This window comes from Mauremys mutica, chromosome 8 (genome assembly GCF_020497125.1).
Source record: "Mauremys mutica isolate MM-2020 ecotype Southern chromosome 8, ASM2049712v1, whole genome shotgun sequence".
Classification (NCBI taxonomy): domain Eukaryota; kingdom Metazoa; phylum Chordata; order Testudines; family Geoemydidae; genus Mauremys; species Mauremys mutica.
In genome coordinates, this window is record NC_059079.1 from 56,406,759 (window position 1) to 56,419,148 (window position 12,390).

Genomic DNA, 12,390 nt, shown 5'->3' on the forward strand with positions numbered 1-12,390 from the left:
TAAAACCAAGCAACACAATAAATGAAACTGCTACATTTCTGTATGGTTTGGCAGGTGGGCTAACGAGATCAAGCATAATGAGGTAGAGAGATCCTGCAAAGAGGTTTTGGATGGCAGTGAATTACTGGGCAGCCATTTGGACCTTGGGTTAACCCTCATTACAGTCCAGCAGGATGAGACCTAGCAACCGGACAGCATGGGAGCTGACAGGAGAGCGGGCTTGCTTGCTGAGAGAAGTTAAGCTGCTGGAAGGCGGGATCTAGGTCACTTTTAGGGATGCTTTGTGTGAATTAAGCAACGAAAGAGCTGTGCAGGGATGGATTCATCACTTGTTTAGGGACAGCGAGAGGGTCAGATAGCTAAGAGAGGGTTAGGATGGCTGGGGAGGAATTGGGTAGCTTGTTGGGGGCGTTTGGGGGTGGCAAGAGGATTTGGCACACAGGAGAGAGGGACAGTCACTCCTTGGAGTGAGGCACAAGGGCACAGATAGGCAGTGAAAGCATTTGGCACCTAGAATACGGATCTTTTCCCCAATCTCTCCCCTTGAGAACTGGGTAGTTCTTAGAGCTGGCTGACATTTTTCATTGAAACATTTTTCAGAAACTCAGAAAACGATGTGGGAGGCTGATCTTCACTTCCAGTTTCAGGTCAGCGAATGCCACCGGGATTTCTAAGGACCGAGCTGTAGCTTATCCAGTGGGTAGTGCAGAATTAAATGTCACTTGTCTAGAGTTAGGTTTTGGGTGGCCGAGGCTGCTGCACAACATGGACAAACTAAAACACAATAACCCTCCGACAGAAACGAGGGCATGATTGCAAGAAGCTAAGGGCCAAGTGCTCACACTTCCCAGTTAAATCACCCCAAACATGTGCCTTCAGAGCACAGCATCCCCTCCTAGTCTGACAAGGCACACCAACGTAACTGTAGATGCACAATTCAGCCATCACGACTGGCCCAAGTAATATAGTACATTGGGTATTATAATTACATAGCATCTTCGGTCCCAAAGCATTTATACAGCCCCCAAGCCAAAGTCTAGTCCTGCTGAAATGAATGGCAAAACTTCCACTGACTTGTACAAAGATCACTCCTCGCCCTACTGAAATGCAACCACCTCTGGGGTGGAAACAAAACAGCTACCCTACACTAGCATCCCTCTGCCACAGTGAGCACAGCAGAGAACACACATTTGAAACCACAGGGGGAATTCAGGCTGGCAGAACAGAATTACAGAGCAGTTACAACTGGAGCTGGAATTTAGCCACATGCTGTATTCCTGTATTAGGAAGTTGTCCCAGATGACTCAACTTCATGAACTCTACAGATAAGCACACTCGTCCCGAATATGCTGCACTGCAGTACTGCAGGCAGGCTTACTCATCCATACTCTGCTCAACCCTCTTCCTACAGCCGGACAATCCCGGAGTCCCCCAGCACCCCTTATGCTGAATCCGCTTGCACCCTCCACCTCACCACTCTCAACAGGAGCAGGATTTTAGCCCATTTATCTGTACAGGTACCTTAAGACAAAAGCTGCTATATAATAATACCCACACCATTATATTATTGCCAGCTGCTGATTTGCTGGTTTGTTCCCTTCCATTTGCACATGTGTATGTGGATGGGAGGGGCCAACCCATTCTGGGAACACTGGAAGCGTGGGCGGCCAGCCCTCCCCTCTCAGACTGGATTTATTTTGTGGCATAGCTGGACTTTAGAAAGGAAAATTTCAATTTTCAAGCAGACCAGGCCAGCCACAAACTAACTGCAGACAAATCCATTTCAATCCACTCCTGCCTGCCGGGTAAGCTTTTGGTCTGCACTCGCATATCCTTAGTGCATTCGGGTCGCAGTTCAGTATAGCATCTAAGCACATGCTTAAATCCATCCTAATTCAGCGTAGTTAAGCATGTGCTCCCATGCTTTGCTGGAGAGGGATGGATTGCTGAACCAAGGCCTGAACAGCCTAAAACCGGAAGTGAAAATCAGCCTCCTACCTCAATTTCTGCATAAAGGCCACTGAAAGGGAGAAGAAATGGTTGATTTGCTAAATCTGTTCTTTGGGTCCTCTGAAGGACTTGTGCTGGGTACTGCACATTGGGGACAGCACACATGGCTGATTACTTATGTGCTTCCCTTGAAGATTATCGCTGAAAGACAGAAGACAGAGCACGTGCCTAGAAACACACCTTCTGCAGGAAAATAAGTCCTGTTTACATGAAAGCCATGTCATATAGAATAAATGCGCTCCCCCGTCCTCCTCCCACAGACTGAGGTGCTATGCACGTGCAAAATTGCAGAGCTATGGGATAGGTGGCAGAGCCATGGGAGAAAAATGGCATAACCATGCAATAAACTGCATTGATCTTGCTCCTTCATTCCCCTTGCTTGCACTCTGTCCACTAATCCATCATCACACCAGGATGACTTCTAACAGCCGAAAACCCTGAGCAGCTCCCCAAATCAACCTGCCACAGAATTGTTTCTTCTTGCCCCCAAATGTGGAATTTCTCCCCATCATAATTAGACTGGGCAGAGGCCCCTTGACAGGCGATAATCATTCCTGATGCAGGGACAGCTCGATGGCCAAATACTACGTAATGCTGAAGTGCTAGAAATGGGAGCTTTAAGGGGAGATTTTTAAAGACCCAAATGGGAGTTAGGTGCCCAATGTTCACTGACCTTCCAAATGTGATGTGGGTGTCTAACCCCCATGGCTCCTTATCCCATTGGAGAGGGGAGATTCTCAGCGAGATACACAGCATGCTGCTCCTAGCTCTGGAAGGTGATGAGATACTGGGTCTTGCAGCCATGACGTTTTAATGGTTAATAAAGCTCATTTTAGGTCCTGTTGCACCTGGCTAACAGGTGAAGGGATACAATAAACAGTCCCAATACACCTGTCTAAAACTTGCTCCAAATGGATTTTTTCTGTACACTGCATGGCATAATGCACGACGGTGTAATGGAAAGGTTGAAGAGGCCCTTGGTTTGGGTTGAGCTGACAATTAACCCCTGAGTAACGTAACCTTCTCAAGACAATGCTAATAAAACCCCGCTTGCATGACACTGTCCCATCAGGTACTACATATGTATATTTTAAAGCTTCTCAAACAAACCTTCTTCAATCCATATGAGATTGAAGGCATAATGATGGTGCCAATCTGTTTGTGACCTGGGGGAGAACATTCTGCCTAGAACTGCTCCAGAGTGCCCGTAATTTGCCAGTGGAAGAGTAGGCAGCAGGCCACGAGGCAGGAAGGTTAAGATTTTGGAAACTGACTGGGGTCACACAGCTCATGGCAAATTGAGAACAGATGAGAAGCTAAATCCTCCAGTCGGCTTTGAAAATCTCAACCCTGGTCTCCTCGGTCAGATCAAAACCCTCTTCCATTCCAGGTCAGAGGGAGCTTGCCAAGCCCAGGAGAGGTTCCACATCCAGTTCCTGCACCTGAACTTGGGAAATAAAGGATGCTGCCCTCCTTTTTCCCAGTAGGGACGTGGGGACTGGATTCAGTCTGTCGCATTGCCTCTGCAGGAGATCTTGAAAGGCTAATATGCCTAAAAAAAAACAGGACTAACAAATTTAAGGTGCCACAAGTACTCCTGTTTTTTTTGCGGATACAGACTAACACGGCTGCTACTCTGTAATATGCCTAAGTGTCCCTCCATGCAGCGATGAAGCTGCTTGGGGAACGGGGAGGGGAGAAGGGCTCACCCCCAATGGCCATGCTTTCCATCTGCACCTTCCATCCCCTCTCTACACCAATTAGTCTGGTTTTGAAAAGTACTGTGCTCACTTCTTCAGTTTCATTGTTTGAGAGGATGGATGCATTTCCTCTGGGTCTCTTGGGTTAGGACTGGGCTGGGCAGAGATTTATGTACTTATCTGCATCACCTAGCCCTGCTCAACTGGCACTAGGGTGGCTCATTAGGGAAGAATCTGCTCATGTTTGCCAAAGCAGTCTGCCAGTGCACAACACTTTCACGCTCAGTCAGAACAAAGGGGCATCAATCAGGACCTGATCCAAAGCCCACTGATATTTGTGGGAACACTTCCACTGACTCTAGTAAGCTTTGATCAGACCCCTAGTGCATACTCTGTCCATGCATCAGTGAAATGCAGAGGCACCTGAGCCGCAAGGAAGAGAGTATGGTGCCAGGCCAGCCGCACACATGAGAGGAAGTGGGGAAGTATTGGTGTAAAGAGATATTCCCACTCCTTTCTCTAGATTTTCATAGTCCCATAGCCCAGCGAGGAACTCAAATAGGTGTCCAAGTGTAAACTGTGAAGTGGTAACTTCTTTGGCACACACTCAGACTCTCAGTCTAGCTGGTGCTCAACCACGTGCAAAAATCACAGCCCAGCAATAAAACCACCACCCATGTTAATATCTCCTGGGAGGCGTTTCCTTCTGTTTTAAATCCACCTACAACTGTATTTTACATTTCAAACAACAGGTCTGCCACCTTCCAGGCAGGGGGAAAGAGGGGCCTGACCCAGCCTCGTTTGTCCAACTGAACAAGACGCAGGGTAGGAAAAATACCATACTGTAAGTCAACAGAAAGTGTTTGCCTGCTGGCTAGAGGTCCTGTGGGAGAAAGGTGGCCCTGGAGATACCGTGCACCAGTTGACTAAAACAAAAACCTGCATGTGTATATCTTTATATATACAGCATATAAATATATATACACACACATACCGTATATATACACACACACCTATAGTTCTCAGTATATAAATAATATATGTACGAGCAAGGTGGTTACGTTCAGCAGCATTGCCCCCAGCCCCTCCTCCCAAAATCTCCCCATGGTACAAGCCGTTTTGTTTTGGTTTCACCTGAACCCATCCCCTCCCACCATGCACAGCAGTGGCTGGCTGTCTGCTGGGCCCCGGGGCCACCGCCCGCCCCCACCCCACCTTCCTCCTGGCAGTTTTGTTGCTAATGCATCTGGGAAGCAAACCAAAAGCCACGGGCAGCACAAGAGAACCCCAGTGATGGTGTCCGTTTCTCTGGAAGGGCCCCGCATCTGTCTCAATCCTCCCACTCCGACTTCCCAAGGGAAAAATGAAACATGCCCAAAGCCGCCTGCTGGGATCTTTTGCCAAGCTTCAAGGGACCAAGGCAAATACAAATAAATCTCATGGTCCTGGCTGCTTTCTGCTGAGTTTTGCTTGGCAGCAGATCCACCCTCTGGTTTCCCATAGGCATAAAGTCCTGTTTTGCTTGGGAGGGGCATTTCCATGGTTTCCACACTCATCCCACTGGTGCATGAGCCTTACTGGACCAGAGGTGTGCAAGCGAATCAAATGCTTCTTTGTGCAGAAAAAAGGGGGGGGAGGGGTCAGCGGGTTCAAAGTTTTTTTGCACAAAGATTTTATTTCTCCTGCATTTGATTTTGGGTTCGTTTCATTCCCACGCGTGGCGAAGAGCATGCAACAGAAGGAGGGAGCGGCCTCTAGCACTTGTCATCTTCTTCCGTATCACTTAGCACGTCGATGCTAGCCCCACACATCACCCCCTGTGCTGCCCCTCTCCTCCTTCTCCTGTAGTGCCCGTTGGGCATCTGCCAGCCGTGCCGCAAGGGAGGGGCTGACCCGATGGTGTTGGAGCGGCCAAGGCTGGTGGCGACAGCAGCCTCAAAGGTGAGTGTCTCCTCCTCGCCGCAGTCTGAGGCATGGGAGTCGTCATGCAGGGCCAGGTATGGCTCCGAGATGTACCGCTGGGGAGTGGAGTGCCGGCTCTGCTTTCCCTGCGGAGAGCTGGAAGACTCGGTCAGGCAGGTGTCGTTCGTCTCCAGCGCCTGGGAAAATAGAGGGGACCCCCCCTCGCTCTCATCGGGCTGTGGGGATGTGTCACCAGGGTGCCGCATCATGGAGGCATAGGAGAGGAGCGGCCGTGGCTTCGGGGGGACCGGAGGGAGTTGCCGGCGACCTCGTCTCGGGGTGCTGGTGTCAGATATAGAGGGGATGGAGCTTTCACTCAGGGAGCCCGTGCCCTGCAAAATGGAAGGAGACAAACACGTGTACAGTACAGCTGGGATGGGATGGTTTGGTCAAAAGCTGCATCTTGCCCCTTCAGAAGCCCCTGATGAAAAGCAATCTCTCCATGGGTGCGTCTTCCCTAGGAGATAAGGTGTCTTCTTAACTCCAGTTAGCCACGGGAAAGCCTGGTCTTGAACTCAACCTGCAAACTCCTGTGAATACTCCAATCTGCTTTGTTTTCACGAGGATTTTACCTTGAGTTACACCTGGGCTACACCTAAAATTCCTCGCTATATTGCTCAGGGCTGTGAAAAATGTCACTCCCTATGCAATGGAGTTAAATCAACCTAAACCCACTGTAGACACCGCTAGGTTGACGGAAGAATTCTGGTGATGTAGAGAAGCATCTACCCTACAGTAGCAGTGCCACAGCAGTCCCCCTGTAGTGTAGACACACCCATAGCTAACTCGAGTTAAGAACACACTGGCTACATCTACATCAAACCACTGCAGCTGCATCACTGTAGTGCTTCAGTGTAGCCAATCACTACAGAGACGGGAGGGGTTCTCCCATCGATGTAGCTAATCCACCTCCCTCAGAAGCGGTAGATAGGCTGACAGAAGAATTCTTCTGTTGACCTAGCGCTGTCTACACCAGGGGTTAGGCCGGCTTGACTATATCTTTGAGGGATGAGAATTTTTCACACCCCTTAGAGACATAGTTATGCTGATGTAGCTCTTTAGTGTAGACCAGCTTCTAGTGAAGATAAGGCCTCAGGAGATCAGAACAGAGTAAACAGAGGTGGAAACTGTCTCAGCTGCTCCCACTTTCCTTCAGTGATCTCACAATGGCGTGCATTGGGCCTCACAATCATCCATTTGTGCATTCACAGTCCTACACTTGTTGCATGACAAAAGTGCACCGGCAAGGCCAGGGACGGACGTCTGCAACCCCTCAAGATGTCAGTGGTAATTAATGGTGTTCTCAAACACACTGACAAAGAAACTGTTCACATGAACAGGTCTGATTCTCCCCTGCCGTGCTGCTTGGGCAGCTGTTTGCACTAGTGCAAAAGGGGTGTTAAATACTACCAAGAAGAATGGTACCATTTCACACCCACGTATCATGGGTGTAAATGACTGGACAAGGGGCAAAGCCGTGGAGAAGCTGGGCCTGTGTCTTGGTGGTGGTGGTGGTGGTGATATCGAAGAAAAGGCAAAAACCCTTAGACTTAAACAGGGGTGGGTTGAATGTGGCTGGGGCTCGTCTGGCAAAGAGCTATATGGAGGGATGGTGACTGTTCCTCAGCTACTGGTAGCACTGCAATGAGCTTTCTAACTGATGGCACTTGGCATCACCTGGTACTATTAACATCACCACCACCAGTTCCCTGCTAGATTTACAGAAGAGGCACTGTGGTTTCACAACGGCAAATCACGCAGCTTGCACTAGGATAAGACAATAACACCCAGTGTGGTCTAGTGGATAGAGCCCTGAATGGGGACTCAGGCATCCTGTTCCAGGCTCTGTGATCTAGGTCATGTCATCTGTCTGTGCCCATGTTTCCCCTCCCACCCATTGTCTGTCCTGTCTAATTAGCTTGGAAGCTCTTGGAGGCAGAGTCTGTCTCTTGCTATGTGTTTGCACAGCACCCAGCAAAATGGGGCTCCAGTGGCAGGTAGGGCTTTTCAGTGCTACCGTAATATACAGAATAATTGACCAGTGGCTGCCTAACCCCAGAGATAGGAGTGCAGGGATCTCCATGGTTTTGCAGATTTCTGAGGGGAATGGTTGCTTGCCTCCTTTCCTGCCCCAGGATCTCTGCCTGGAACAATGGTGTTTGGGCTGCTGGTTTCATCCCTACCTGCCTGTTTGGCGTCTGTGACCTGCCCTCGCTGGGTGACCTGGACTGGCGCCGGACAGGAGACTCGCCATCTGCCTGCGGACTCCTCTCCTCCGAGTTGCAGCGGGAGATGTCTGGGGACAGCAGGTGCTTGCGTTCTTTGGATCGCCCTCGTTCTCTTCCGCCCGAGCGATGTGTCTCGGACCTGTGGCCTGGGGAGGAAAAAGCCAGACTGTAAGGCTCCCCAGTGGGACAGCTGCTGCAATTTGTTCAAAGTGGGGGTCCAGAGATCACAACCACGCTAGGCGGGTGCTGTCATCTTAACTCTAATGTCCAGAGCTCCTGTTATCTCATACTCTCTCCATCCTGCTAACCTAACACTTCCTCTAGGCCAGGCAGGTGAGGGGCTGTCCTCATGCCTAGGATCCTATAAGAGCTCCCTCTGCCTCACCAAAGGAGGAGTGTATCTCTACTGCCTCATATCTTCTTACACCCTCCTCTTCCCCCTGAGCAAAGTGCTTGTGACAGCTGTTGTGATTTCCTTCAGTCTGCAGTGGCTCTGGCCATAGCATGGAAATTGCTCTTTCCTTGGGGCTGACAAAGTCTTGCTCCTTCCTCCTTCTCCAGAGCCTCAGTGCGTCCTCTGACACCATGGACCACTGTCTCCTCCTGCGGCACCTCCTGAACTGTACAGCTCCCTCCAACAATGGCTCTGCTCTCGTTTTATTGGACTCTTTCCTCTCTGTCTCTGGCAGTGACTCCTCCTGTGTCAAGACACCACCTTGACTGAGCCACAGAAAGCTCAATTCGCAGCCTGCTGCTGTTCTGTGACTTCTCCTTCTCAGTCAACTTATCTCCACCTTTATGCTTCCCTAAAGCACCACTCTCAGCCAGATGGAACTGGCAGTGCATTTGGTGAGCCCCACCCCACGTACTTTTGACCTGTCTCAACCAAGTAAACCCCAAGACTCTGTCGCAGCTTCTTTCAGGGGAATGCCTGGCCATCCTCAAACACAACTCTACCTCCCGCCTTCTTGGCACAGACCTCCCATTTGCCTACACTGCGTGTAATCTTAGCATCTGAACTTTCCTTCTCCTCCCACATCTCCCGTGCCTGTAAACCTGCCCATCACCAGCTCCGCAACTATGCCAATGCAAGCCATTGCCTCACTTTCAGCTGAAATTCTCATCCATGCCTGAGCCATGGCAACTCTCTTCTCCATGGCTTTGCCAAGCCCCATCTCACCAGACTCCAGGAGGTGCAGAATGCTGCAGCCCTGTCTCCATACAGTTCCACTGACTCCCCAGTCATGTCAGGATCCAGTTCACACCTGATTTTTTCTCAAGTCTTCTATGGACTGACTCCAGCTTAGCTTACAGACCTGATTTCTCTCTACTTCTCACTCCGTTTTGGGGAAGCTCATGGATATACACCAGACGATTTTGCCATTTTGTTTTGGCCTATCCCTGCATAGCCCTCTCTTCTCCTTCATCTAAACAGCACTTGCCAATCAGAAAGCCAGTGGCACCAAACTCATCTGGTGCTGCAGTGAATCCTTTGCACGTATAGTGGGAGCCAGAGTTGAGGATCTGCAGCCACTCATGTAAGGCAGGGATGGCAAACTTGTACCACTGCCAATCCTGATGCTGCCTGGGACAGGGGACGGACAGCACTGCTGCTGTACAAGAGGGCTGGTGGCTCAGCACAACTCCTGTACATACTGCTGACAGTGTGAAGGAGCAACAGGAGACCAGGATGGGGGTGGCCTCCTTCAGGGTTAGAGGAAGAACACCCCACACCAAGTAGAGCTGAGCCAGATGCACACTGGAGCAAGGGCCTGGTTGGTAGCCACATCATCGGGACCTGATTCTGAGATGTTTTGTGGCTCACCCCAGCTGGAGGAATGCTGGACCACAGTGGGAGGGACCCCAGGCCAAGACCCAAACATGGGGCACCAGGTGTCCTACTGCAGCTGTTCTGGCAGCTTGTTTTGACAACTCTTGGACTGCGGGTGCAACTCTTATAGAACACTATTCTTCCCTGGTCTGCCCGCTGCCCCCTCTGCTTGTCCAGCCCCTGCCGCTTTTCTGTCATCTCCACACCTGGTACAAGGTAGCCTTCCTCTTTGCAGCGCCTGCATTTCTCTGGCTCATGGACTCTCCATCTATTTTCAGATTTCATAAAATATAAGTCTTCCTTGCCCATATTTCTTAGCAGCTCCCTCCCCTCCTTGCTCCTTGTGGCACTCTCCGAATGTATAATTTAATCCTGTATACTGTCCCGGGGCACATCTTGCATGGAAGAGAAATGCATGATGATAAAGCTGGATTGGATTGGACTTCTAGTTCTTGATTCTTTACCGTTGTCTTTGGGCAGAGTGCCCCACGACTCTGCCATACCCAATAGTAATACCGAAGCTCGGACTGCAGAAAGTAGTGAATTACTCACCCAAAGAAGATTCTTGTACTCTGGGAAAGAACCCCCCTCACCTGAGTCTGCATTCAGGCGGCGAGCAGACAGCTGCAGCGAGGAGTGGTAACTGCGCCGGCGTGACTTGTACGTGTTTTCACTGCTTCGCTCCATGGAGAACTCATCCAGCCAGGAGCTGTTAGGACGCTTGTCCCGGATGGTGGAGAATGATCGTCTCATAGAGCTTGTGTCTGTAACCACCTGGAAATGCACCCCATGGGATGATTAATGGAAGCCAGCAGCAGCGGCAGGGGGAGGCAGACGGACCACTCCGAAGTCAAGGTGTCTAATATCAGAGAAAGACTAGTACAGTCTCTCCTGCTCAGACACTTTCCGGGAGGGAGTGCAGGAAATGTAACAGCAAAGGCTCCAGAGCTGCTCCAGCATCTATCACTGAATTAAAAAGCTATGGCCAGATTCTCACCTGGTGTCAATCAGCGCAGAAAAAGGAAGAGCAAAGGAAATTCAAAAGGGAAGAGAAAGGAAAGCTCCTATTGGTTTATTTGCTCCCATGTCTCTCTCCTTTTCAATGTATTTCCGTAACTACTGCCATATTTCCATGTACTTCTCCTCAGCCTGTCCCCTTCTCACCAGCCCACCATCCTGTCCTTCATCTCCTGCCTCTTCCCCATTTGCCCTCACTCTCTCTTGTTGCTCTCATAGCCAACTACCTGTCCTTCTAACTATATTCACTCTCCCTATCCTTCACTCCCCCTTACACCATTTCTCTTCCATCCCTCCTTCCTTTCTGCCACCTTATTTCTCCCCATTCCCTCTCCTCTCTCATCTCAGGTTTCCATGTTTCCATGCTTTCCCTCTTCCTTTCGCCATTTCCTTCCCCTCCTTTAGTCCATCCCTTGTTTTCTTCCCTCTCTCCACTCTTGTCTTCTCTTGTTCTTTGCCGCCCATCAGTTGTCCCTGCTTGTATTTTTTCTTGCCTTACCTCATCCGCTTTTCCCTTCTCCATCTTTGGATCCATTCTTTTCCTTCCCTTCTCTCCACCCAATCCCCTCTCCTTTCTCTTCTTGTGCCTTCTTTCTGACTTGCTTCCAGCCGTCTCCCCTTGCTTCTCATGCGTTTTTCCCTTTAAAACAAAGCTATTTCCTTCCATATCCCTCCAGTCCCTCGGTGCTGCTGCCATGTTGCCTCCCATCCCCATACTGTGTTCAGCCACTCCTCCCAGAGGTAGTCAGTCCCCTCTGTGCCTGATGGTAGAGCAGCTTCTGCGTCCATTTGGACTGTCTCAGACTATTTGGGGATGGTTGGGCAGGCAGTATTTGGGAAAGATACAACAAAGAGCCATCAAACATCCACCCATTACCAGGTGCCAAATTACCAGTTCACTCAGTAGCATCAGCAGAGAAAAGTTCTCCTTATCTCCCCACTCCCCAAAGGGCCACTGTAAACAAGCAATGTGGATTTAACCCAAGGAGAATACTAGGAATATTGCATCCCACCCCCTTTGGCATGGAAGGGCCTGTTAATACTGTCCCCACTACTGAAGAAATGTGAGCTCCTGCTACTCCATGCCAAAGGGTTATGAAAACAACCCAAGAAAAGCTTTCATGTCTCGGTCAAAACAGAATACGAGACAAACAGACAGAAAAACCAGGCAGACAAACGAAGAGATGGAGCATGACCCAGACTGATCAGGACAGACTGCCCAGGGCCAGACAGGTGTGCACATGTTTCAGGACAACGGCAGAAGAAGGAAAGCAGAAGTTGGGTAATTGTCAATACAAATATTTGCCAGGTGGGGAGGGATACTTTGAAAATGTTGCATGTTGAATGAAACACCCATGAACCAGTCCTGCTGAACGACAGTGGGGGTGGGCTAGGGGGAGCAGAAGGATGATCCAGTAGTTTGGGTTCTATCTTGGGAGACCCGGGTTCCATTCCCTGCTCCACCACAGGCTTCCTGTGTGACCTTGGGCAAGTCTCTCTGTGCCTCAGTTCATCATCCATACAATGGGGATAATAGCATCACCCTTCCTTCCAAGGGTGTTGTTAGGATAACTACGGTACAGACTGTGGGGTACTCAGGTACAGTAGGAATAGGGGCCATGTCATCCCCTAAGATAGACTG

At 50.0% G+C, this 12,390-nt stretch overlaps 1 protein-coding gene across 7 annotated transcripts in view; it reads right to left on the bottom strand.

The window, feature by feature from the left end:
* Positions 1–4,935: 4,935 nt before the first annotated feature.
* The window catches only part of CACNA1E (calcium voltage-gated channel subunit alpha1 E), a 263,601-nt gene continuing 256,146 nt past the window's right edge, over positions 4,936–12,390 (bottom strand). For all 7 annotated transcript variants that reach the window (XM_045026738.1, XM_045026739.1, XM_045026736.1 and 4 more), the window contains 3 exons: positions 10,325–10,505; positions 7,856–8,046; positions 4,936–6,004 (listed from right to left, as the gene is read on the bottom strand). In XM_045026738.1, coding sequence (XP_044882673.1) covers positions 5,465–6,004; positions 7,856–8,046; positions 10,325–10,505 — 912 coding nt within the window. In that variant the 3' untranslated portion in view covers positions 4,936–5,464. The remainder of the gene's footprint in view (positions 6,005–7,855; positions 8,047–10,324; positions 10,506–12,390) is intronic.